General features: G+C 41.1%; 1 protein-coding gene across 1 annotated transcript; it reads right to left on the bottom strand.

Annotated features, from left to right (window-relative positions):
• Positions 1 to 1,930: 1,930 nt before the first annotated feature.
• Positions 1,931 to 25,675, bottom strand: enpp1 (ectonucleotide pyrophosphatase/phosphodiesterase 1). The gene is made up of 23 exons (XM_079290579.1): positions 25,531 to 25,675; positions 21,698 to 21,770; positions 18,072 to 18,135; positions 16,651 to 16,748; positions 16,489 to 16,568; positions 15,068 to 15,187; positions 13,903 to 14,012; positions 13,716 to 13,781; positions 13,544 to 13,616; positions 13,126 to 13,234; positions 12,023 to 12,154; positions 11,864 to 11,895; positions 11,599 to 11,726; positions 10,091 to 10,160; positions 9,852 to 9,939; positions 8,438 to 8,622; positions 7,667 to 7,706; positions 7,429 to 7,589; positions 5,856 to 5,991; positions 5,092 to 5,166; positions 4,064 to 4,196; positions 3,496 to 3,640; positions 1,931 to 3,337 (listed from the first exon to the last, which is right to left on the bottom strand). Exons 1-23 carry the CDS (start codon positions 25,663 to 25,665, stop codon positions 3,185 to 3,187), a joined length of 2,406 nt encoding a protein of 801 aa, XP_079146705.1. The 5' UTR covers positions 25,666 to 25,675; the 3' UTR covers positions 1,931 to 3,184.
• Positions 25,676 to 25,947: the final 272 nt, after the last annotated feature.

Genomic DNA, 25,947 nt, shown 5'->3' with positions numbered 1-25,947 from the left:
CTTCTTTTTGTTTTTACTCTGAATTAGAAGAGAAAATTGAGATTACTCTCATGTGTAAGAGTGCTATCAACCTTTCCCCACCTCTTGGCAAGAAAAGGGAAGAAACGTTTTTTTCCCAAAATGTCAAACTATTCCTTCAATGTCTCATTGACGCCATAAGAGAGACTCATTTTCAAACATCTCAATTTGGACCACACCACTTTCCCTTTCAGTATCAGACAAGTGCAGCATGGGGAGTGGAGAGGAAGCGGCCAGCTGAATAGCTGGATGTCAGCCTGTGTTGATAGATAAGAGCCTGTCCTGTTACTATCCAGAGCTGGAGGCCGGAGAAAACAATCAGCGTCGGCCGTAATTCGGCCTCGTGGCTCACAGAGGGTCACAGCTGTTATCTGTCCTCTGCTGACGTGCACCATGCCTGAAGGGATTCTCTCAAGTTGTAAATAGAAATGAGCGAAGATGTGAAAGATGCTCAACAGGGGGAAGGTTGTGATGGACATTTTAATTGTATTCCCCATTCTAAGTAACAATAGCTCTCAGTTTGACGGTTTGATAAGAGGCTTTTACTTGTATAGAAAATGGCCATCGTCGCGTCAGTGCGAGTCATTTCACACACGGCTGTGTATGCAAAAGGTTCAGTGGTCACTGTGATTGAGCCTCCGAGAAGAGAGGGTGGGAGCCCGTATCTGCCCATCACAGCAGTGACAGTAAAGGACACCTGACTGATGACACTGGGAGCCAAATACGGAATCTGAAAGAGCAAACCAGTCACATGGTCTCTGATGCGTTTCCCACCCAGCCTAGGCTGCAGCTTCCTGGAAGACCAGTGCAAGCGACTGCATATAGCTCGAATCAGCTCTGGCAGCATGCGCTCACAACCAGACTCATCACCACAAGTAAACCCAACGACTGTCATGGTCACGCACACCACAAGGGCTGAGGGTCCTTTATTATAGAGAAAATGACCTGCTTCTCCAAAACCTGATGAGGTCACACAAACCACTGCTGTGAGCTGGAAGTGTCAAAATACCTTGCAGGAATTAGTAAGTCATGGTTTTGACATCTATGTTCTTTTAAAAACCACGTAACGGGTTTCCAAGTATTTCTCAACAGCTCATCACAGAAATGTCATGTCAGCTAAAAATAAGCAGAGCCAAGTTGGAGTTAAAAGGAAACTTGTGACAAAAAATGGAAACTTTGTTTCATTTTCACTGCGCTGAGAGACGCACGCAACGCTCAAACATCCACAGATGAAACAAATGAAGTCACTGAACAAGACCTCAAAGTTGTCCTTCACACGTCCAGATGTAAATGCCTCAGTCAACGTGTGACAAAACAATGCAGAACGTAGATACACACCACACAGTCAGCACAACACCAGGAGATGAGTAACAATGATAAACTGCACAGAGAAGAGGGACTTCCACTGAAACGCTGCGTTTACTCATTACAGCAACTGCCACTGTGGATTTTTCCATTGACGATTACATTACATCCATTACAAAACATTTGCTCAACACTACCACTTTGTTGCTCAATCTCAACTGGGACATCGCTTTGACTCCAACAAAAACAAAAAGGAACCTCTAAAGGAAAGTAATCTCAAGTTCGTGACATGAGAACTAGGTCAGAGATAAAAGTGGTGCAGAGCAGCAAGCTGCACGATCTCTTACCTTCAGGCGCGCTGCACTGCCGGAGTGGTCAGCCTGAGGAAGTAGCAGATTTCACACACAGAGGAAATCAATCTTGAGCTCGGTTTCCTTCCTTTTTGAGTTCACTATACAGCTGCAATCTGGGCCAACAGAGAACCTGCTGGTTGGTTATTTCTCACACTTTGTTGGATACTTTATGCAGAAAGTGTTTCTGTGCAGCTCTGATCTCTTTGTGTAATGGGTAAGGAAGAAAGAATACAAGTCACGAGGTCAGTGGAGACAAGTTTTTATATGAAATTGTGTATCTGACCGTATAGTTGCCATTTCTGAATAATGGAATACATGATTGAGGTGACAAAATCTGTTGAACTTTTCTTATTTTCCTCAAACTACCTGCCAACCTTCATTTCAAGAGAGGTCGCTGTTAAGCGCAAAGAAAAAAAAGATTGAACAGACATTGCGTTGATCCCAGAACACACACCCACACAAACACTCATGGCTGAATAATTGATTGCTGATACTGGGCACAGACAGCTCTCCTCATCTCCAGCACGAACTAAATACTGAAGTTCAGCAGCGGTTGTTCAACCAACAGCTGCACCTGACACTTCTGCAGCTTCAATTAGAAGCAAAATGACCATGAAGAGACGCGAAATGACCAAAAAAAAGACATAAATGGCTACAATGAGACAAAAAATTTTTTTTTAAAAAGCCGTGAAAGAACTTTAAGGTGAAAACAAGCACAGAATTACACAAATCAACCTTAAAACGAACCACACTGTTTGCAGTAATTTAGTCTCTTTCAGTCTGGGTGTGTCGCTCCTATGTAGGAGAGGTGAGAGGCTTGTCGTATGTCAGCACCCAGAGGCAAATCTGTCTCATTATCCATCCACGCATACAGTCTACAAACACACTCAAAAATGGCATTAACCAAACCAAAAATTTACAAAATACTAAAAACAACATTGGTGACGTATAAAGAAAATACAAAAATAACAACCATAAACATACAATGACATCTGGCGGGCTTCTTATTGTATTGCAAAAGCTTTTCTTTCTTTTTTTCTTAAATTCTCTGGTGGTTTTGAGGCTGCTGCCGGCAGCTGTCCAGATGTGTGCCAGCAGACACAACTGTTTCCAGATTGTGTTTCTTAATGTGCCCATGCCAATAAAAGCAATTGTCGTACAAATAGATGCGTCTTTCATCAATAATTATTTTCCCTTTTATTTTGTTCCCATCCGAGGGAATACTTTGGAGCCACTCAGCAGATGTGACGCCGTCTTTGGTTCAGTGCTGCAGAGCTCTAAAGCTATAAAACCATCCATAAAAAACAAATATACAGCTATCACACATTGACTAATTATACACTTTGGGGGGAATCAGACATATCACAAAAAAACTCAGCTGGAACTTCATTTTGTGCTCAATTTGGTTTGGACACAGGAAACAAGTGAGGCAACCGTGAACTGTGTCCATGTGGACTGAGGCCTGTGGTGCAGACCGATATGGCTTCCATTTGATAATGTCTGAGATTTCACGCAGTCTGCAGCAACGTCTTGAGCCGTAGCGTCTCTTCCACTGATAACCTGTCGTGGTAGAAGCTGAGTCCTGCCAGGAGCTCGATGTCTCGGACTCGTGCCGTGTGAAACTGCAGCCAATCTTCCACCCACGTCACGTCTGACCCGTTCTGAGGGGAAAAGTAGAGAAAAGGGAAAAAACAAGAGAGAAAAGAGGAACAGAGAAAACGTATTCATTCGTTGTTGTTTTTTTCCACTGTAGGATCTGTCAGAGGGTTTCTACAGGTGTGTAGAAATGCGTAGGAGAGGACTCAGTGGTGTAACTCACAGCACAGCTCTCAGTGTGGTCGGGTCTGTGGGGCAGGATGAAGGACTTGGCCTGCAGGGGACCCTCGCAGTCAACAGGGCCGAAGGTCGAGTTCCCACAGCTGGTCAGGATCACGAAGAAATGTGTCGGGATGGGAGCTTCATCCCTGGAGAAACAAGAGATCTCAGGTTTTTTTAAAAACTGCTGCCTCCTTTATAGAAAGCTCCCGTTTTAACTCATGATGTGCGCTTAATGTGTATGACCTCATCTACGGACGACAGGGTCACAACTCCAGGTCTCAAACTAATGACCTGCCGGTTATTAAGTTAAACCCCTTCAAAAGCATTTTATTTATGACGGCAAACTGAATAAATGTGGGTTTTGGGCTGTTAGTCGGACAAAAAAAGTGATTTCAAAATTTCACTTTGGGCTCTGGGAAGATAAAATTGGGCGTCTTTTTCACATTTTCTGACTAAAATAAAAGACACTGACAAAAAAGAATCAAGAAAATAGGCAGATTAATTGCTCATGCAACTAATTGTTGGATTCAGCCCCAATCGGTCGCCTGAAGTATATGCCGCTGACTTACCTTGAGACTGCTTTGAGCGCATCGACGTTTCCATCATAGTCTTCATCAAATATCGGCCCACTCATGACGTTAACTCCGTTCAGCTGTTGTGAATATTTTGGAAGAAGGACATCATGGACATGGTTCCAAACAGCTGTGGTTCAGAAAAGTACACACAAGACCCTTTTAGTTCTTTAAAGTTACCAGATGAACAAGATACAACGTGTTAATCAGAACTCATCCATAGAGGTTCACACAGTGTGGGCACAGGGATGTGCCACCAGGGGGCAGCATCTGTTCGCGGATTCATAGAGAGGCCTCAAACATACACAAACAACAGTACATGGCCGGGGGTTTCCTTCCAATGGGACCTCATACTAGTGAGAGAGAGTTTCCATTTATAGTGTGGGTGGTCCCAGTGGAAACCCGACCAGAGCTGTGTTGTCTGAAACACTCAACCTTTCAATACATTAATCACCCAACACAATCCTCAAGTTACCAAGTAACATTGATCATCACAAAGAACGGTTTGATGTGTACGCCCATCTACTGTTGATGGCACGAGGATAAACTCTTGAAATGTTCCTCGAGCAAAACCTTTTGATTGTGCTTTAGATAAAGAGCGTGACTAAATTAAAGTACAGTAGTCCCATACAATCACAGTGCTGAGATCTTTGGACTCTTATTCTGTGTATTTAAGAACCAAAAGTAGAGCATGTTTTTAAGAAAAAGTATAATATTGAGCAATAAAAATGGCTCACGAGAACGGACAAACTATAATAGCTGCACTTGGAAAACAAGAGTGTTTAACACACAAAACAGAGCCTGACATGATGTCTGGTTGTGATCCAGAGGATCTCTTCACTTCACTCGTTAGTTTAATTGCTCAGCTCTCATTCAGCTCAAACGCTCCCATTCAGTTGGCAAATGAGCCCTTCTGACTTCTCTGGAATTCAATATTTACGTAACTCGTGCATCAGCATGATTCCCACCTGCAGCTTTGGGTGCAGCTAGAAAACCAGGAGCAGATATTTGGAAGACTGACTCACCTTTAAATGCAGGGAACATTGGGGCCATGTTGCTCGTGATTAGAGAGTCTGTCTCGGGTCCGTTGGCACTCAGATCTAAAGGGAGAAAATGAGAAGTGAAGTAAAATCGTATGTGTTTGCAATTTAGGTCTGGAATTTAAACGTTAACTGTATGTTGTAAAAGTCTGACATACACAGTGAAAAGAAGTAATAAAGAACTAACTACCGGTAAGTCATTTACAGCTGCAACTCATGTTTCTTTTCATGATGCATTAATCTGCCTAATTTTGTTCAATCAATTTTGTTATTCCTTTTCTCTAAATATGTAAAACTTCACATCACAATAATTCCCGGCCAATCGACTTGTCGATTAAGCAAGTCACAGCTCAAACTTCATTGAACTGCACAAATCAGAGCCGTGAGGGAAATAAAATGTCTAATTTTAGTCAGACCAACTTTCTCACAGCTGTTTCGGAGCTTTTACTTCTCTCTTTCAGTCAGTCGCTTCCCTTTGTGGAGCCACCTGAAACCTGAATTTCATTAAAAATACAGTGAATCTACAGCGTCGCAATAAGGGGGGGGGGGGGGGGGGTGGGACACTCTATACTGTAGCAGACAAAAAGCATGGGTGCATTTTTACATGAGAATGTGGCTCAGAAACACGTCAACTTGAATTCAACACCCGACTGGGGACGGCGTTCTATGACCCCCTCCACCACTTACATTCATACTCACTAACACACGCACGCATACACACACACACACACACACACACACACACTCACTGGGGGGATGCAGCAGGCCGAAGGACAGAGCGGAGTTGTTTCTGTAGTGCAGACACAGCTGGCTGCTGGCCGGTGGGATGCGTACGTCAGCACGAACACACTCCTCCAGCTCTGGGCTCAGGGGTCGGACTCTGGTCTGAGAGAGGGGTTCAGTCAGTGGTTGGCAGTTTGGAGTGGGACACTTGGCTTAGTTTTGCTTTGTCAGTGTCAGCGAGGACACTGCACTGTTTTTGTTTGCAGAGCTTTCGAAAGATAATCTCAGCTCACTGCCCTCCCCTGTCATAGAAGAAAATGTTGAATGTTCTTTATTTTAGTGCTCATCATTTCCAAGAGGTTTCCAGGTAAGGACGGTAAAACTTGCTGCTCATTACAGGTAAAGCAGTAAGACTGTTCACTTTGTAAACCTACAGTTATTTACCTCATATTTCAATGAACTGCTAGAGTAACGTAAGGAAACTCAGCGAATAGCAGGTCAGCTGTTCCTTTTGCTAAATGCTAACATCAGCGTGCTAACAGTATATATATTTACCATGTTCACCATCTTAATTTAGCATGTTAACACACTAACATTTACTCATTAGCAGGAAACACAAGGTAGTCTATAGCTGACACTGGTAGGAATGCCATTAGCTTTGCAGGTATTTGGTCATATACCAAAATACTGGACGGATTGAGAGTTTCGACCAATTGATAGTGCACAATGGAAGGTCATATGTTCACCTCATGCAGTAGGATTCATGCTCTGAGGATTGGTGGACCAATATTAACATTCATACAGTCAAGCTGCTAGCATGGCTAAAGATGAAACATTTGTTTACAGGTGAGCATACAATTCAAACTCAATGGGGAATAAATCTATAACAGCATAACAGTTTATATGGCTCGTTATTGGAAACTTATGTGAAAATATAAGGAGAATCTGTGATCAGCATTGTGTCTGATTACAGGCAGGAAAATAAAGCATAAAAAGCTGTGCATATATTAAAACATCCTTTATGTACGGGAATAGAAATGTAGCATGGCCTCACGCTTTTCAATGATTAATTGATTTTCTAGTGGGTAAATTAGCTTGAAGTTAGCGTCATATGGAGTTGTTAACTTTGACAAACTGTGACATTTTTTGTGAAGTTTTCCGTGGGTGTACAAGTGGGTTGAGCAAAATACAGACAAAAAAAAAAACTGTCCAAACCATGATTCTTTCAAGGCAACATGAACACAGAGAATAAAGTACAACCATATTCAGCTTGAACTATGTTTGGGTAAAGCCGGAATGAAAACAAATCCTCACTAGCTCCATCATTCAGACAGAATATACAACAGTGAAAACTCTCCCGGGAATGTGTCACTCTGCCTGAAGTCATGATTTACACTAAACCTCAACCGCATAATGAGAAAGACAAGAAGTATTTGAGCCAACATGAGCGCAGAAGATGAGTAACAGCTGCTTCGAGAAGGGATTCAGAAACTCAAAAACAATCTCCTGCCATGCATCAACCAATGAAATACAGCCGGAACCACTCATCTGTACAGGCTATGTTTAGAGATAAAAGACAGCTCCAAACAGCGGACTCACCAGAGGCTGGATGCTGTACGACACCCACAGGGGCATGACGCGGTCTTTGCTGTATCCGCTGAGGTAGTTGGATTGGTGGAGGAGACAAAAGGTGGCGCCTGGTTGGACGACTCGAGGGGTACCAAAGGGTTGGTGGAGGCGACGTAAAGCGGCTTTGACACCTAAAAAGGGAAAATGGATAAACATCACACAAAGTTTTCTGACAAAAAAATGAAAGGAAAAACAAAACAATACTCACTGGTATTAGTTGTGATGAGATCCCTGTTCATATCGGTCTCCTAAAAAGAAATTCTTGTCAGTATGCTTGTGGTAAATACATTAAAATCGACACTTTCACCATTCAGTGTATAAAGCCTGTGACGTTTTAAAATATATATAGATATATATATATATCTATATATATATTTGAACGGGCTCAAGCACACGGAGAGGGAAACATTAACTGTAACACCAAAAATGTTACGAAACGAGAGTCCACAGCCATGTTAGCGCACTCTGTGAGGCTGTACATGGTGGACACACTGTGCTTTGAGCTACATGCTAACATAAATAAATAAAAGGCCACCGTCGCACAGCGATGCAAAACCTTTATCCCCTCTTGAGGTCATTAAAATGTTTAACATGCTCAACATCTTTGTTCAGCATGTTAGCATGCTAACTTTTGCGAATTAAAACACAACACAAAACCCAGCTGAGGCCGATGGCAATGCCATTAGGTTTGTAGGTATTTAGTATTAAAGATGTTAAAGCACTTTACATTTATTTTTACAATTCATCCTGAGGGGACAATGAATGTGTGTATTTCTATATTTCTACTGATAGAAGTTGAGACATTTACACCGGATAAGTGAAAACTACGTGGCATTTATCCTCTGGGAACATCAATATCTTCATCACATTTCATGGTAATACATCCAATCGTTTTTGAGATAGTTCAGTCGGGATCAAAGTGGTGGACTAATCCAACAGACAAGCACTGCCATGACCTCAATAACCTGTTGGCACATACCGCTGCCTTGTTCTGGGATGCACAGGTGCAATTCAGGTCGTCTGCAGGAACTGGGTCACTGGCCTCACAGGGGGTGTCATGTGAGAGCTGCGCTGGGTGGACTGGCAGGTGGACGGGACTCTTCAGAAGGTGGTTCAGACTGCCATGAGTGCCGTTGTTTGGAGCGGGACGAATACCGAGAAGATCTAGAGGAGAAAGAGAGAAAACACTTAATTTTTAATCACGCACACTGGACGTAACACAGCATGTCAGCAATATTTTTGACATCCTTTTCATGAATTCGGCCAATTTAAAATAATATTGAATGATATAATCATAGAGTAGAGATACAAGGGTTTGAGGACACCAGTGACATGAGATCACACAGATTTCAAACTACTACATTGAAGCGAAACAAAGGAAGAAAGTGGCCTTCATAAAAGGTTTCTTCATATCATATAGGATGCTCCCAGTCAGCAACAAATGTCCATTGAACATATATATATCGGGCTTTTTTTCCCTTTTTGTAAGACATACATACGTAATCATATTATCTGAACAAATTACTTGGAAGGGAAAATGTGTACAATGAACATCATCTGTCTGTTGCTAACATGTTAACTACTCGATTTTGGAGAGCTTCTGTACTTACTTTGACCTTAATACGTACACTACTTAACTGAATGAGAATCAGAATCAGCTTTATTGGCCAATTTGTCTCCGGTAGTTGTGAGCAAATATAATGTACCGGTAGTTTGTCCATATCCTGCATGTTTTGTGTGTTACTGTTTGGTTTAAACACCTGGGTTAAACTGTGGATCTTGATCTGATTGTGTCAGTTCCTCTTTTTTGAAGCAATCTGGTTGATGTGGCCGCTCTTTATTTCCTGCTTCTCTTTTTTTGGAGGCCCCAAACAAACGGAAAGTCGGTGGAGGGGAAGTGCACCTGTTTAATTTTCTGAACTGTTTTTGGAGATTTCTGCAAGAATTGCATTTTTCAGCAATTGGATGGCAAGCCATTTACCTCCAGAAACACAACTTTTTGTCAATATACCTAAAAAAAAGTCCCGTCATTTTAAACAGGGACGTCAAGTTTTAAAAAAATGGTCTCACTATGTCAAATGGCTACTATGGGGACTAGCTCATTCTACTCAGACAAGTCTTAGCTATACCCAAGTTATGCAATTCCAAGACTGTTTAGGGAACCTAATATGCAGTAATATTAAAATACACAATTTTTAGAGTAGGCGGAAAACAAATACACATTTAAACTGTTTGCAACATGTGTGGGATTATCATAAAGTGGGCATGTCTGTAAAGGGGAAACTCGTTGGTAAATATAGAACCCATTTTCAGTCAAAGTATTCCTTTAAATACTAAAATAAAAGACGAAAGAAGAAGCTACAGGAAATGAGGATAAAGTAGAGTTCCCTTACCACACACGAGGTTATAAATTTCAATGTTCTCAAAAGGAGGCACAACAGTGTTTGCTTTCAATCCTGGACCGTAGCCGATGAAGATCGCCTGGAAAAAGTAGATTCACGTTGACATATTGACATGTATGCATTTATTTGAAGACATTTGAAAATGAGAGAGTACAATGAACTATCCAAACAAAACCATTGGGACCGCAACGGACGAACGGATGAACACACAGTTCTTTCCTTCCTCTGACCTGCATGTTGGTGAAGAGGTTATCTGAGCCGTGGAATCCACCGGTGCAGTACTTGAGTTCCTGTCGATTACTGTCGGAATAGAATAGAAACATTTTATCTGAGGAGTTCAAATAAACACAAAGTCAGAGAGAAATGAAGGGTGGAAGATACAAAAACACTGATGGTTCTTGGCATGTGTTTTCATCTCATATTCAATTTGAATTTCATGGTCAGACGAGTCTATATAAGCTAAAGAGCAAGGCATATCGCACTGCAACTGTATTAAAGTGGACCGAATTCTTCAGCTTGAAACAATTTTCCATGATTACATGGTTGCTATCCATCAAACGAGTTGTGCAACTCTTCTTCAACATACTGTCCCTCATTCATTATAAATGATGGCCAACACTAATTACTGTAAATGCTTCAACTTCTGTGTGGCCAAAGAAAACGTTTTTCCCCCATCAGCAGACATTTACGTTCGTAAACATACTCTGGTAAATTCCATATAAACTAAAGCTGATCTTACTTCGTCTTTACATTTTAAGATTGACATTAAATTAAATGTACGGTAAAGGTAGTTTTGCATCCCTGCTGCACTTTAAACTCTCAAATGCTTTTTACGGCACAGAGTTTGGGAACCATAAAACAAAAGGGGCTAATTAAAACGTTCTCCCTGTCTGTCAGTTAGAAAGCTTTTTTTTCTTGCAGGCGCTCCTTGCCCAAGGTAGTGACAGAGTCATTGCATTTTCTGTTATGAAAATAATAATAAAAATCTGCTGGATCAGCCCTTTTGGCTATTTTTATGCTACAGATAGCAGTTTGGAGAATGCTTTTTTATGTCTTTTTGAAGGAACAGAGGAAACCTAAACGTGTGTAAAATCATATAAGCTCAAAGGTCCACAGGCCTTTGAGTTTTCAATCACTTCTAATGTTCTTCTTCAGTGAATGGAGCTGACTCAAGGCTGGAAGTGCTGCTCCAGGCTGCATGTAGGTGAATATGCACAAGGGTTGTTTGGAGATGTTTGTGTGGCTTTTTTCATTTGTACTTGTACAACTGCATATTGTTTTTTCATTTTTCAATAATGAGAGCGTCAGCAGCCAGAATCTGGCAAGTACATTCTGTAGCGTAATTCATTCCAAGGCCATGTCCGGTTTCCCGACATGGCCTGATTTCCTGACACATTGTTGAGAATTTGGAGAAACTACAGTTACTCCCTTTTCCGTGTTGGTTTGAAGAGACATATAAGTGTGTTTTGGCAGAATCTTTATATCAGCTGGTGTCACTTAAGAGAGGGACTTTAAGTCATGTGATAACATGCATTTGTATAATGTCAAAAAGGTCAAACTAACAAACGTCAAAGGAGTTTGACTGATTCATTGTTGGCTTGAACTATGCCTGTATTAGGTTTACTCCCCAACACCACATGCTTTCCAAAAGTTGTCCTCCTTTCAGCTTCTTTATTCCATTCATGACAAAGTTTATTGACCTTACACAGTGAAATCTATGGCCTGATTGGTGACTTACAGAGCACCCTGCCACCCATTCTTCATATAGAGGTGTCCTCTCTCTATGCGTTTGTTGTTAGCAAAGTGCATCCTTTTGGGGAGATTTTCTTTGAGGTACGGCCTCATTGGCTGGTCATCGGTCCTGCACTTCAGAATAGACACAGCAGTGGAGAATCAACACACAGCACAGGGAGAATGGGATTGTTTGACGTGAGGTCAAGCAAGCAGATAATTTTTCATTGTTCTTATCAACACAAAAGTCAAATTTGGAATACTTCGCATACCGACAGGTTCTTCATCAGACCCTCATAGTCAACTGAGGAGTAAAACACAGGGACAAGGTCAGCCAGACAACTGGTTACAGACAAGCTGACACTGAGCGATGCTGGGAAACTGGGAAGAAGGGAAGACGGGGAAGTTGGGTGCCATCAACAGCAACTCACAGGAAAAGAAATCCTCTGGGAGGCGACTTGGTCGGATGCGAGGAGCCGCGCCCTGGATGACAGCAAAGCCATCAGTTTTGTTCAAGTAGGTTGACACATATGCTGCCTTTTCACATGAAGCCTCCTCCATGCCTGTAAAAAATGAATACATTTGTCCTCAGTTTTTTTATTCTTATATATGGTGAAGATTTGTGTTTTAATTTGTAAAGACTTGACAAATCTAGCTATGATTGCATGAAATATGTGAAGTTTGAGCACCAAAATCCATGACTCTACTGTATGTGACTTTTTTTTGTGTTTGCTGCTGTCTTGAATGTTCTTTCTCTGTCGGGACATAAAGGTTGATCTAGTAAGAAATGCAGTTACTTTGTCAGTTTCCCGGTTTAACAGCCTTTAGAATGTATTTTATTTGTGTGATATGTGAACACTGATGACTCCTTCTTGTTTCTTGTCCTTGATGGCTTGCTGCAAACTAATAACTAGGACATCTCCTCTTGGAAATTATGTCTTTGGTGAAGATAACTGGGCGTCGCCCCTAAACCACATTGATTCCCGCCCACTAAACATATGGTCTCCAGATGTCCAGAGACACTTCTCGTCACAAAATATCCCGCTAACACACCACTGAGAACAGTCTTCACCAGTTTACTCCCAGATAACACTCATTTTTCATCCGATTTCTCGCTAACATGGAACTGTAGTTTTCTCGTGTACCAGGTGCAGTCACTCAACCAAGTCAAACATTTGAAGAAGACACTCAGTCTCTAAAGTCCCCCTCACTGGCACTCAGGCTTTAAAACGATGCGACGTCTTACTACTGTGTAACGACAGGTATTTAGGAGAGATGACCTGAGTTTGTGTGTCAGCAAATGCACAGCTTTAAAAAATGAAACACAAGGGACGGGAAATACGACTTCCTCTGAATTGCTTAGGTTTGTAAAATGAATTCTCATTGTACATTTGAAAGAATTTATGGAATTTTACCTGAAAGACAGACTTCACTTCTGTATTAATGATTGTCTGGTCAACTTTTTGACCAAATTGTAATTAACCAATTGTAAAATTGCACTATAAGCGGTATCACAGCTGTGTGGTTATCTCACCGTGGTCTGACACGATGATGATGTTGACACAGTGGTGCAGGCCTCTCTGTGTCAGGCCATCCATCAGCATGCCCACAATCTTGTCCACATTTTCCAAAGCCTGAAGGACCTGAAGGCACAACAGCATTTAAAGCTTTCACAGATTTCACGCGTTACTCCGGCAGGTGAACAATATTCAGGGAAGTCTGTCGTGAAAACATCTCAAGAATAACTTGATTCAGCAAATAAATAATTATCAGATTCAACGGACTAAAATGGCTTCGTCAGCATGGTTCACATCCTTGATTTTGTCCTGCTATTGTTTCCAAAGATAAAGAATGAACTTCATACATGCACTTGTTCTGTCTGGTCTGTTGTTCTTTAAGGTAATCAACAACCAGCTTATAGTTGCAGGTTTAATGTTTAGCGACAGACTAACCTGGCTGCTCGCTGGTCCATAACGATGTCCTGATGAGTCAGGTTCCTCCAGGTACAACGTGTAGAAGTCAGGTCTAAAATGACGAAGGTAACAGTTAAGTGAGATGTTCAGTGGGTTTTGATGGCGACTCACAACATAATATGTTTTAATGATGATGGAGAACATGTGATACCTTTCTCCCTGAGGTAAAGTGAGCCATTCAAACAGTGTCGACACTCTCTGCTCAAAAGTAATGCTCCTGTTCACAAAAAAAACACATAATCTATGAACACATTACACACCACTACGGTATGCCATTCATATTCTTGTCATGAATTTAGAATCGTCCGAAATTTTGAACAAAATGGCATCGCTCTTACCTGTCATACAACTTGTATAAGTCTGGGAAAGTGCCATTGATTCTTACATCTGAGCCAGGCCAGAAGAAGGTTCCTGCTTTTAGTTTCTGACGCATGGCAGTGATCCAGAGCTGAGAAGAGGGGAGGGGAGGAGAGGAGGAGAAGAGGAGAGAAGAGGAAAGAGAGGAGAGGAGTTAAAAGAAGAGGGAAACAATAGAAAGGAGACGGAAGGGAAGAAAGGAAAAGGAAAGAAAAGGAGAAGAGACGAGTGGAAAGAAGAGGTTATGAAAGGAAAGGAGAGGAGAGGAGATGAAAGCAGACGGAAAGGGGAAAAGGAAAAGGAAAGAAAAGGAGAGGAAAATAAAATAAAGAATTCAAAACAAGCGGAGATGAGTGTCATCTGGGTTCATGAATAATTCAGTGGGACTAAAATGTAGCAGACTATTACCTCATTTGTTCATCTCAGTACATCTCGTGTTTAGTCCATTAGGATAAAAGTGTAATCCCTCACAGCCCAACCAAGACTGATGAAAATCTAACTGCATATGTTGATGTTAAATCAATACCTATGAGACTGATCTGCAGGTAGAAGTGTTTTGTTTATGGGGCAGACTTGTCAACATGCTTTGGCAGATGCACTTAGTTGAATTGGTTCATTGTGAATGAATTAATTCCAGGAGTCATCACTCATTTATTTCTCCTTCACTCCTGTAAAGTCATCCGGCTGCTGTGTGGAGGAGCGGCCTGTCACACAGTTGAGGAATGAGATTTAAAAGACCTCCCATTGAAACGGGAACCACAAAGCGTCTAAACAAGCACAACTCGCCCTCACACAAGCTGTCATTTTGCCCCAGCAGAATCCATAATTATATCAAGAAAGTCATTACTGCACGTGGGGGAGCGGAGTCTCAGCTATGAAGATCTGAGCACAGTGCTTCATATTTCTTACACAAGGTAAGTGCCTTCTCCTGATTCATGTCAGGTTGACCACTAACTCAGGTCGTGTTAACTTCTATATGTTACAGAAAATACTGTCTGGCTCAGAATCTCCATGAACTGCCCTGCTGTGGCCCTGATCAATGGAAACGTAATTCCCCTATAGGGTGGGTATTAATAAGTTAGTTTTGGGACCAATATTCACTGAACAGTGAATTTCCACCTGTGCACACAATAAGGTTGAACTTACTGGCTCTCCTTGGTACCATTTTGGGTTACTTTTCTCGTCATTTTTCAAGGTGAAGAAAGCGTTTTGGGTCACATCGTACATCTTGTTGTCCACAATCCCATGAGATTCAGGATAAAGACCCTGTAGAAACAAAACAAGTCGAGGTAAGCGTTTTTTGTTCTGTGGCGGCGGGGATTTAAAGTGATTATGCCCTCTCTCATATACACTGTATAAATAACTGGTAACCACAGCTGTTTATTATAATTGCGGAGTCTTTTTTCAACCAAGAGAGGTAAAAGACGCTCTGTAAGCCCCTCAGTTCTGCTGCTGGTCTTCTACGAAAGCTAACACAAGCCATTAAACCTCCACTGTAACATCTGTGCTGCTGTGGAGAGACACTGGGGGGAAAGCACCAAATCTCACAGTGGAGAAAAAAAAAGTACATTTTTCAGTATTTTCCAAAGGTAACAGCTGTAGTTACTTTACAGGTTGGAATTTTTCATGAAAATAAAAACAAATAAGATAAGATAAACAAATGAAATGAAATACAATGTTAAAGGCTAAACCAATGGTTTCCAACCATTTTTGACTTGTAACCTCTTGCCAAAAAGCAGTTTTTACTCAGGGTTTCTTTTTACGTTTTAGATATCAAATGTATGAGATGCTGGTAAAACCACCAAAGAGACATTTCTCCTCTACATTTCTCAGATGGTTTTGTCTAAATAACTGTTAGAGAATCAAGGATGTAAAACTCAAAAAGAGAGATGATAGAATACAATGAAGACAAGTGTGTTTTTCATCGTTCCTGCCCAATCAATTATCTTACAACCCTTCAGACTCTTTGATGTGGGCCTGGCCCCATAGGTTGAGAACCACTACGATGATTTCCACTGTACAAAGTATTTAGCATCTCCCAACAAAGAGACATTTCCTCTCTAAACTTCTTATTGTTTGTTGAAATAATTGGCCGAGGGCAAAAGAGATGAAATCATCAAATATTTCACAAAAAACTTCCAGAAATGAATATAAATTTGTGTCGCAGAACTTTTGTATTTCTTCTTTCGTTTCCTATTAATCATCTCACGACTCCCCAGATTCATCTTGGGACCCTGTGAAAATGAATGCAGACGGGGAAGGCACTTGTGGATGAAGCCACCCTTGAAACAGCTGTAGAGCATTTAGAAACAGTCAATACAATTCAGTAAATATTCATATATTTATGTTCATATATATATATACACAGTATAGTATATATAGGTGATAGGAGCCTGTAAAGTGTGTACTCTTTAATCCTTAACTGGAAGTGAATATTGCTGCATTCTTCTGTTTTGAAAGCAGGACTTTTATGAGTTTTTCCTCCACCGCTGACAAAACAAGTCAGACAAAACAACACGTCCAATAAATCAACCCGTGACGCAGTGACCTGAGCAGAAAAGACTCACAGTCACAATGCTGTAGTGGTTGGGAAAGGTCTTCGTGGGATAAACAGGCCTCATGTATGGCGTCGTTGCTCCGTCATTACCTGCAACACAGTAAAGTTCAGTCACACCGGGATGCTTAGTAAACCACGAAGAGCTGTGGAGTCAACAATGTCGGTGACTTACGTAACTTGTTGATGACAGGAAGGTGGCTGCTGTGATCTTTCAGGTACTCCGCCCTGAAACCGTCCAAGGACACCAGGATGAGAGGAGGCCTGGAGAAACTGTGTGGGAAGACCGAGAGGAAGAAAGATGCTTTAAGTGGACACTGAGGTGCTTTTGTGAATGGGAAACGGAATAATTACTCAGCAGGAGACATGGATATCTTTGGCACCAGGAGTGTAGCAGTAGTGTTGTACAGTGTAGGTCTGTGTAGAGAGTACAGAGCAGGTCTTTGACTGGACAGGCAAGAGGAAAGAAAGTGAACTCACCGACCACACAAACACACAGAGGAGGAGAACAGGAAGAGAAATGTGACTAAGAGACGTTTGTTCCCCAAAGCAAGGCATCGCCCTTATATTGGGAGCACTACAGTAATTTAATTATCTGCAAGAGTTACAGGTTAATGCTTTAAAACGTGTGATTATTATACAGATATCAAAATATTGCAGCTACATAGGGCTAGGTATTAAATATCAACCAGAAGTATCAGATCGTGTCAAATAATGCAGGATGTTGTTCAACGATGTGTCATGTGACACGCTGTCATTCATCTATTGTCAATATATTAACAAATAATCGTATGTGAAAAAACTGTCCAATAATGTATTTCTAATTGGACCATGAAATCAGGAATTAATTAAAGATTTTACAAATTAATTATTAATACTATAATATTACACAATAATAAATGTTGATCGAACATTGAAAACATGTTCAATCAGCAGTTTTGAGAAGAGCTTCCTCTTTGCGTGTTAAGTTTTGATAAAATAAAAGTGTGGTTTACCAACAGAAACAACAGACAAACCCAAGACAATGAGTGTCTTTGAGATAAAAATACAGACAACATTCATTTGCTGAAAGATACTTTCAAACCACAGGTTTTCTTTTCCATAGTATAATGAGTCTGTCTGGGGTTACTCCCTTACCAAAGCAGAGACACACAAACATGTGACCACACACTCATACGCACGCACGCACATACACTCACTAACACATGCCTGATTAGTCATTAGCCTGGTTTCCATTAAAACTGTTACTTTCTTTTTTTTCTCCAGAAAACCAACATCGTCATAAATAAAAGAATCATGTGTTTGGGTTATTTACACACTGCTAAAAGCCAGACAGTGACAGAAAAGCCTTTCTATTTTTATCTGTGGTCACAGTTTAATTTCCACTAAGAACTGCCTACTGGGAACAATGTGACTGTGGGAGTTACAGATGAAAAGCTTCATTCTCAGCAACAAAACATGCTGAGAGATATTGCACAGAGGAGGAGAGAAGCTGCTGTAATCCAAACTCGGCCAGCTGAGATTTGAGGTGTTGCTTTCTATTAAAACCACATCAGTTCTCACAAGTACACCAGCAGAACAAGAGTATTGTGTTACCCAGGTGGACACTGTGGCTGTTGAATTCCCTCATCTGCTGCCTGCAGCCAGAGCTCACCTTCAGCTGGAAAAGAGGAGTGTTTGGTCAGTAAAAAGAGGCACATTATTATAGAGTAACACAATACTGAAAGACCAGACTTAAAAAAGACCAAAGAACCAGACTGTTGGAAGATAAAGTGTGTTAGGACTGAGCCGAGAAATCTTATAACCCCCTAAAAACTTAAACCAAAACAGCAAAAGAGTTAAGAAACTACATAAGAATAAGAGAGAAAACAAGTTTTTACACACAATATGTATTTTGTTGTCTTACATTAACAGCATATGCCAAGCAAAAGAGACAATATATATAGTGTGTATTTCCTCTTAAAAGAAAAAACGGGCAGATTGCTAAAACTTCTGACGTGAGAATGCGAATGGCCCGTTTTAGAGCCAGTGTTTGGTTTGTCCATTCTGGGCTTCTGTAGAAACATGGAGGTGCAACATAGCCCACTCGGTGAAGCGCCCTATGCGAAAAATAAAGAGCTTATTTATTGCAAGGTAACAAAAACACAATTCTTATTTGTAGGTGATTATACACTGAAGAAAACATAGTTATTGATATTATATTCCATTTCTGCCAATAGATCCCCCTAAATGCTACACTGTGGCCATTTAAGAGTTCACCTGTGTGTGCGTGGTTGGGATCAAGTGCTGGCAACTGAAGGAAACAACTAGTCATCACATTTTGATGAAAAACTCATCAGCTGTTTCCAACTCAGCCCTGTCCAATTCAAGCAAGTTAGAAAGGCAAAGACAAAAATCTGTGATGTAAAAAAAAACAAAAAAAAACTGAGTTTAAACTTTGGCAGAAGATCTTGTCTACACGTAGGATCCCATCGGAGAAAATATGTTTCCAGGGCCATTATTTCCCATTTAATGGAATTATTCGATCAGTGGAATATAAGAGGACGTGAAAGTGCAGAAAGGCCACATTGTTATCCACAGATTCATGACAGAAAGAGACTGAATGTTTCCGGTGTGCCTTGCGGCCAGTGAAGAGAGCACAACTCTGCGAACAAAGACGACACACTCGACCATAACATGATTACATCAGATTTTGTGCTGGAGGGGATTGTAAAACAGCTTTTCTTAAAAGAGGTGTGATCATTTTAGTGACCGCATCATATCAACTGAGGCCAAACAGTCATGTGAAACAAGAGACCTCACGATCTTTGACTCATTTCATTTTCATAATCTGAGAAAACTACAGCACCTACAACGTGTACAGTCGCACACATTTACACATCCAGCAGACACAACAACGTTAGCATTCATCTGGAGTCATGTTTCTGACAACATTACAAATGTAAATCCAATATTTACTCTTCTTTTAGCTCTCCACCGAGAACACATCTGTCTCTCTAGCTGCCAAACACTCCGCTCTGTTCACCAGCCAGGCGTTAACCGCGTCAGCCTGCAGAGTCGGGTGACATCTCTTCTCTCTTCCTGTAAAACCTGAATGGTATTTTTTGATGACTCAACTCTAACGGTTACATAAATGTGATGATAAATGTGTGACTCGGGGCGATTAGCTGACCCCACCGTACATAACAACACCTGATCATTAGCCGTGTGAGGAGCTTTCAGAGCAATATCGTGTGTTTGGATTTCACCAGACAAAGCCTCTGATCACCTTTCCAAAGAACGAGGTTTAAATGATACATTTCACCTCTCTCCTCCTCGTGATACAACAACGTGGGTGAAGAGTGAACAGTTTACACAGTCGACAGCTCGCTATATTAAGATGTCTTCAGGAAACACAAAATCTGGGATGTAAACAGAGGATAACGTCTTTGGTGAGGGAAGAAATGTCAAGAGTCACATAAATAAGACCAGTGTTTCTCATTTTGGTGTTAAAATAAAGTGTGATTTTAAAGTAAACCTTCAAGTATTTGTCAAGCACTTGTAACACAGGGATAATACAAATGGAATGCATGCTGTATTATTTTCTCCGGAGCATTTGGAAACAGACTGTGTCTTGCTCGAGGTCATTCCCACAGTAAGATTCCTGTTAGCAGGAAGCTTTGGCCCACCTCTTGCACCTTTACAGCAACTGTCCTCCCAAAACAATCTGTCAAGTCTGCTGCTAACTGGACACATGACAGAGGGAGTCTTAGCATGTCGGTGAGAAAGCCCCTCCTCGCTGCCTCTCGAGGCCAGCAGTGTGGTTTGGACCGAGCACAGGGATGCTCCGTCTCAGGAGACAAGTTGCTGTGATCTGTAATCCACGGGAAAACCCACTCTCAGCATTTCATCCTACATACTGTGAGCCTCTAGGAAGAAGTAGAGTCCTGGGTTATTTTCATTTCTTTTAATCTGCGTCCAAAGTGCCTTACCAAGAAAGCAGCGTTACGAAAGATGTAGATGTTCCAACAAAGCTGCATATATGTGGAAAATGGCAAAATAAGATTTATTCCCAAATGGCTTTCATGTCAGCTGGGTGGGAAATATAAGTTCAAGAGGAATGCCACAGCAGAGGGCACACCCCGCCCAGAGCTGGCGACAGTTTCCCACAGTCACCACCGCTGCTCCCCGAAATGGAAGAGGCGTGTTTCGGTAAAGCGGTTTGCAACAAAGAGTATATACTGCACCGCTGCCCACGTATAGCCAGAGGGAACCTATAGCTGCAGAAGACAACCTCGGGTGAACATTCCTGTCTCGCTTCAATGTGTGTTTTACGACACGTTTTGCGACAGTGGCTAAAAAAAAAAACTTGGATTGCACCACCCTGATAGAAACACATCCTGTGAACAAATCATATGCAGCTTCAGTACATTCACCTCTGGCTCACAGTGACGGGACAAGCTACGCCTTGTATCTTCACCAGCCGTTACTGAAGAAGTGCTCCGCAATGTAACCTGAGTCACGTTATTCCTGTCAGCCTCTCGTGTTGCAGACAAAGTATCTTCATCACTCTCTGAGTTGTAGAGTGAAGACCATGGCACACAGAAGGCTCAGTCAGAAATTATAATATGGTATCGGTGGTATTTAAGTCAACGTTTTGAGATTTGGGTATGAAATCTTATCTGTAAGAACAACAATATTTGCAAATGGGGAGCAACAGTTGTATTGCACAGATTTTACAAATTAAAGCCAATATTTGTATAAATGATTATCTTTTCAATAATTTAATTGACAGTTTTTTTGTCTTGTAAAAAATAAGATATAATCCTTATGGAAAGTGCTTTCTAGTGTCCACTGATCAGATCAATTAGTTTTTAGTTTTCAGATAATTTATTTTTAATTTAACAGGAAAACATTTAACAGCAGAGTGCTCCACAACGACATCACCGACAATCAAGAATTAAATACAACGAAATGCATGTGACACACATTCATAATAGGGTCACTGCTGTGTGTCAAGCTGGCCTTAAAAACACCACAAGGGGGGGGGGGGGGGGGGGGGGGGGGCTGAACTCAGAACTGTGAAACATCTTAATAACCACAAATCATATTGTGTATCCTTGAAGTCTAAAAACTGGGTTCGTTGCATTCCTTAAGTTGGACTAACTAACATTTGCTAAACCATTCATTTTCAAGACGGAATCAGAAACATGCTCCGGCTGTGAAATGAAGACAGTGCTTACCGTTTCCATCACTGCTCTTTCTCCGTGACAGCACCACAGCCAGAATGACCACCAGCAAGCACAGCAGCAGAACCTTCAATCCAGAGAACAAATGTCAGGATGTTTGTTGAAGTTCTTGAAGATAACAGTTCGTAAATAACATGTAGCTGAAATATCAACAAACACAACCAAAGATGTTTCGATGTAATTCTTTGGATTTCAACATGATATTTTGCATGATACTGTGTTGGAAACGGTTTATTCTACTGGCACTCGAGACACACTCTAGTGTCAGCGATATGCCTTGTGACCATAATATAAACGTGCTGCAACCGGCTTCTGGCTCCCTGACAGAAGCCATAAATCAGCACATTTTTGATAAACAACAACAGAAAGTGTGCTCCAACTGTTTTTGTATCCATCTTCGCATTGTTGTCTAGGGATGGACAATGTTTGTTGTTTGGTCCACCACTGTGGTCCAGACTGAAATCTCAACAGCTGTTGGATGATTTGCCATAAAATTCAGTTTGAAGATTCATGTTCCCCACAGGATGAATCCTACTAACTTTGGTGACGTTTCCTCCAGCACCATGATGAGAATACAATCATGTTTTTTAGTGGAATGTCTCAGGAACTATGTATGGACTGGCGAGAAATTGGATTCAGACATTCATGCTTCTGAGATCTACCGACTTGTCAAAATGTAGTCCAATATTTTGGTTTATGACTAAATACCTACAAACTAATGTAATTCCCATAATCCTCAGAAGATTTACTTGGCTTTACTAATGCTAACATGCTAATCTGAGATGCTGACCATGGGAAACATAAACATCTGCATGTTAGCATTGTCATTGTGAGCATCTTAGCATGCTGATGTTAGCGTTTAGCTCAAAGCATTGTGGCTCACAGAGCTGCCAACAATACTTTATGAGTATTATTAACTTTATTTGTCCAATATTTGATTAATTCATTTTTTTTACTTGTTTTTTTCGGTGCGAGTTCATCTTTATTCAAGATGGAATCAGGGTGTTGCAGCCCCGAGCGAGGGAGGGACTGTTATATTTATTGTACACCATCTACAACGGTCCAAATGTAATCAGCAATTGAAAAGTGAAAGAAGGAAGTATGTTTATCTGCTTTTTATCAAATGCTCGACTCATATCGGCCCAGAGATGGCTGCTCACTGGGGGCGAAGGGTTTATAATTTGAGGGGCGTTTCAAAGAAGTCTGTTTATTTCGAGAAGTGGGTGTTCAGCGGCTGCTTACTTTGAAGCTCCCTGACACCTACACCAGGCCTGCAGCGGTTTACATGGTTGTTTCATTAGTGTGGAGTTTGTAAGCAGTATTTTAAAACAGTGTTTCATCAATCGAACCATCTTGTGACCCCTCAGATTCATCCTGGCACCACTTATTGGGGCCCGACCAGAAGCAGCTACTGAAAGTGGAACTGTGATTGCTTCCTGATGATAAAATACCACTGAAAGACACTAAATTATCATATTGAATTTATTGCCCAGCCCAAATTAAAGTTTATGTATCGTAAAGCTTATTTATCTTTTCTGTCCTTATCTTTTCACCAGTGTTGAAATATATGTTTTCACTTAAAATGTAGAGTATAAATCCTTTTTATCCAATGCCGACAACTTTATCTTTGTTCCGTTTCCAAAACTAAGACTTAAAATAAAGCTAAATAAGACGCATAAATCCAACAGACATACACTTGGAGGACGATGTTAAACCGTCGTTGATATACACAGGGAACAAGTTATGTTGTGGCTTATTTTTCCTTGTTTCAAGACAAACACAACCCTCTGACTGAACAATAGATTGTACATGCTGTACTCATTCATGCCCTTGAATTGAATCATTCTCAGATCTGTAGCAGTCAGTCTTAAAAGCAGGATTGTGGGAACCATCACTCATGAGTAATCCATTTAGTATAATTCACATACACAAGAATTCCTAGATGGGTATGAAAATATGCGGCTATGTGTGCGTGCAGTCTGGGTTTGTGCACTTACTTTCTCCAGCTAAAGATGTGGAGGCAGAGGGAGAAAGGGAGAGACCTGGATTGGACAAGACTCTTGGGAAAGACGTGGTTTTCGTGGGTTGTGAAAGTAAACAGTCTGTCTGGTGGAAACCTACTTGTCTGATACCTTGAGTTTTGTCTCTATTGTCTGTACAGTAAAGACATGATTAGACTGTTGGGAGTCCACATGAAACTGCGACAGCGCAACAAAGTCCACAAGACGAAAAAAAGCATAAAAACTGTCTCCGACGAGTCTGAAAAACGAATGAGTAATCCTGATGGTTGAGTAAAAATAGCCGTGCTTTCTATCCTTAGTGCCAAGATGTTGCAAACAGCCTTTTGCAAGATCTTAAACAACACTGCAGTACATCAAGCACCAGTATCACAATTACAAACAGCTGTACAGGGGCTGATGTATGACAGGAAAGAGTCTATTATCGTCTAGACTTTGCCACATGTGTATTTAATCAGTACCAAGCAGCTGGAAATACTAGTGCCTGTGGTCTTAGCGAGAGTTTACTAGTAAATAGTTTAAAAAGGTGTGTTAACTGTCAGCTGATCAATCCTTTTTTGTCATTCTTTTACTGTAAAATAACATGTTTTTTCCGATATAGCCCTGACCACAGCCAAATAAAGGCAGCGTCTAGTACATATAATAACATTTTTATTATGCTTTTAGTCTCCATGTAAAGCCTCAAATGTATCCCAGATTTAGTTTCTCTGTAGAGCATTTGTGCTTTGTCTCAATGTGTCAAGGAGCTGTGGACAATAAAGGCTGCTATTGTCTCGGAGTCTTTTCCTCTGTAATGAGAATACAATCCAGGGGAATACAAACAAAACAAGTCATTCTACTTTGCAAGTAGATTCTCATCCAGATAGAGACAGTGCGTGAGAATACTGACTTTCAGAAGCAGTATTTGCAGATTTGAGCAGATTAGTTGGTAATGTAAATAATCTCTAGTTGCAGCTCTAAAATGTCTTAAATTAAACAACAACACCTCTCCATTCACGGGCTGTTCCCTCCCCTGACGCCCCTCTAAAACCCTGCAATGGTGAACTATTGCATTGCTCTCAAACTGTCAGCTTAAACTTTAGTCTTTTGGATCACGATCAGTACTGTAAAGGTCCTTTCCTGTTGAATAATAATAACTGTGGATCTTCTCCACCTGTCGAGACACTTCTGGCCTCTGTCTCTTTGCACTGGAGTGAAAACATTTGGTTTGCACATTCACACTGCAGCACTGACGGTCTCGACTGATGATTACACGAAGAGTAAACATTGTGGAAATGTAGACCTGAGACTGTGTGTTTTGGATTCATGGTGATTAATGATTAATTTTGTCTACAAAATGTAAAAATGTAAAAATGTGAAAAAGCTTCCCATCCACACATCAACATCTTCAAATGTCTCGTTTGGTATAAAAACGTCCAAAACCCAAAGATTTGAAGTGTACAATCATATTTGACTAAGAAAAGCATCACATTCTCTACTTAAAGAAACTGGTTAATAGAAAATGTTTTGCACTTTTTCAATATTTTTGATGGACAATTGACTGAAACAATTAATCAATCATCAAAATAGTTGCTGACGTAAAGTGTATTGAGCACAACTCAGACACACTTTATGAGAATAAAGTAAAAAGGTGCAGCAAGACACAATTTGTGATGTAAAAGCTCTTTTTAAAACAAAAACAAATAAGCTGTGATATTTTACTGTAAGAGTGTGAAAGTAAATAACAACATGTGGCCTTGAATTATTGTTTGTAGTGTAGAGTTAGAGAAGAGTGGTCAGACATGGAGGTTTTAGCTTCACTGAACGTACCCCAGTAATGATTTTACAGTGGTTATTCCTCTTCTTCCCCCGTACAGCGTTAGTCCTTTGACTCTCCAGCTCTGGTGCCCCAAACAAAGACGCAGCCTGTTCAGCCGAGGGGTCCTCTCCTTTGGTTACTTCCATGCTGCTGAGCGCTGCGAACTCCTGCCAGTGTGTTGAAGGAGGGACTGTGGTGCAGGCAGAGCTTCAGCCCCTGGTTGAGGAGTGTATATATGATGCCGTGTGGGATTTGAACCCTCTCTGCTCAAGTGTAGCACCGCCTTGCTCCTTGTGATTGATCTAAGAGAGAGAGAGAGAGAGAGAGAGAGAGAGAGAGAGAGAGTGAGTCAGTGGCTGCGGAGCCGACCTCAACGGTCTGCTATTTTGGCTCAAGTGTAATTTTTTCCCAGTGAATTCTGTTCTTCA

This window comes from Melanostigma gelatinosum, assembly GCF_949748355.1.
Source record: "Melanostigma gelatinosum genome assembly, chromosome: 19".
NCBI classification, from domain to species: Eukaryota; Metazoa; Chordata; class Actinopteri; order Perciformes; family Zoarcidae; genus Melanostigma; species Melanostigma gelatinosum.
The sequence above is the reverse complement of the archived record's forward strand: the minus strand, read 5'-3'. Positions and strand labels throughout refer to the sequence as shown.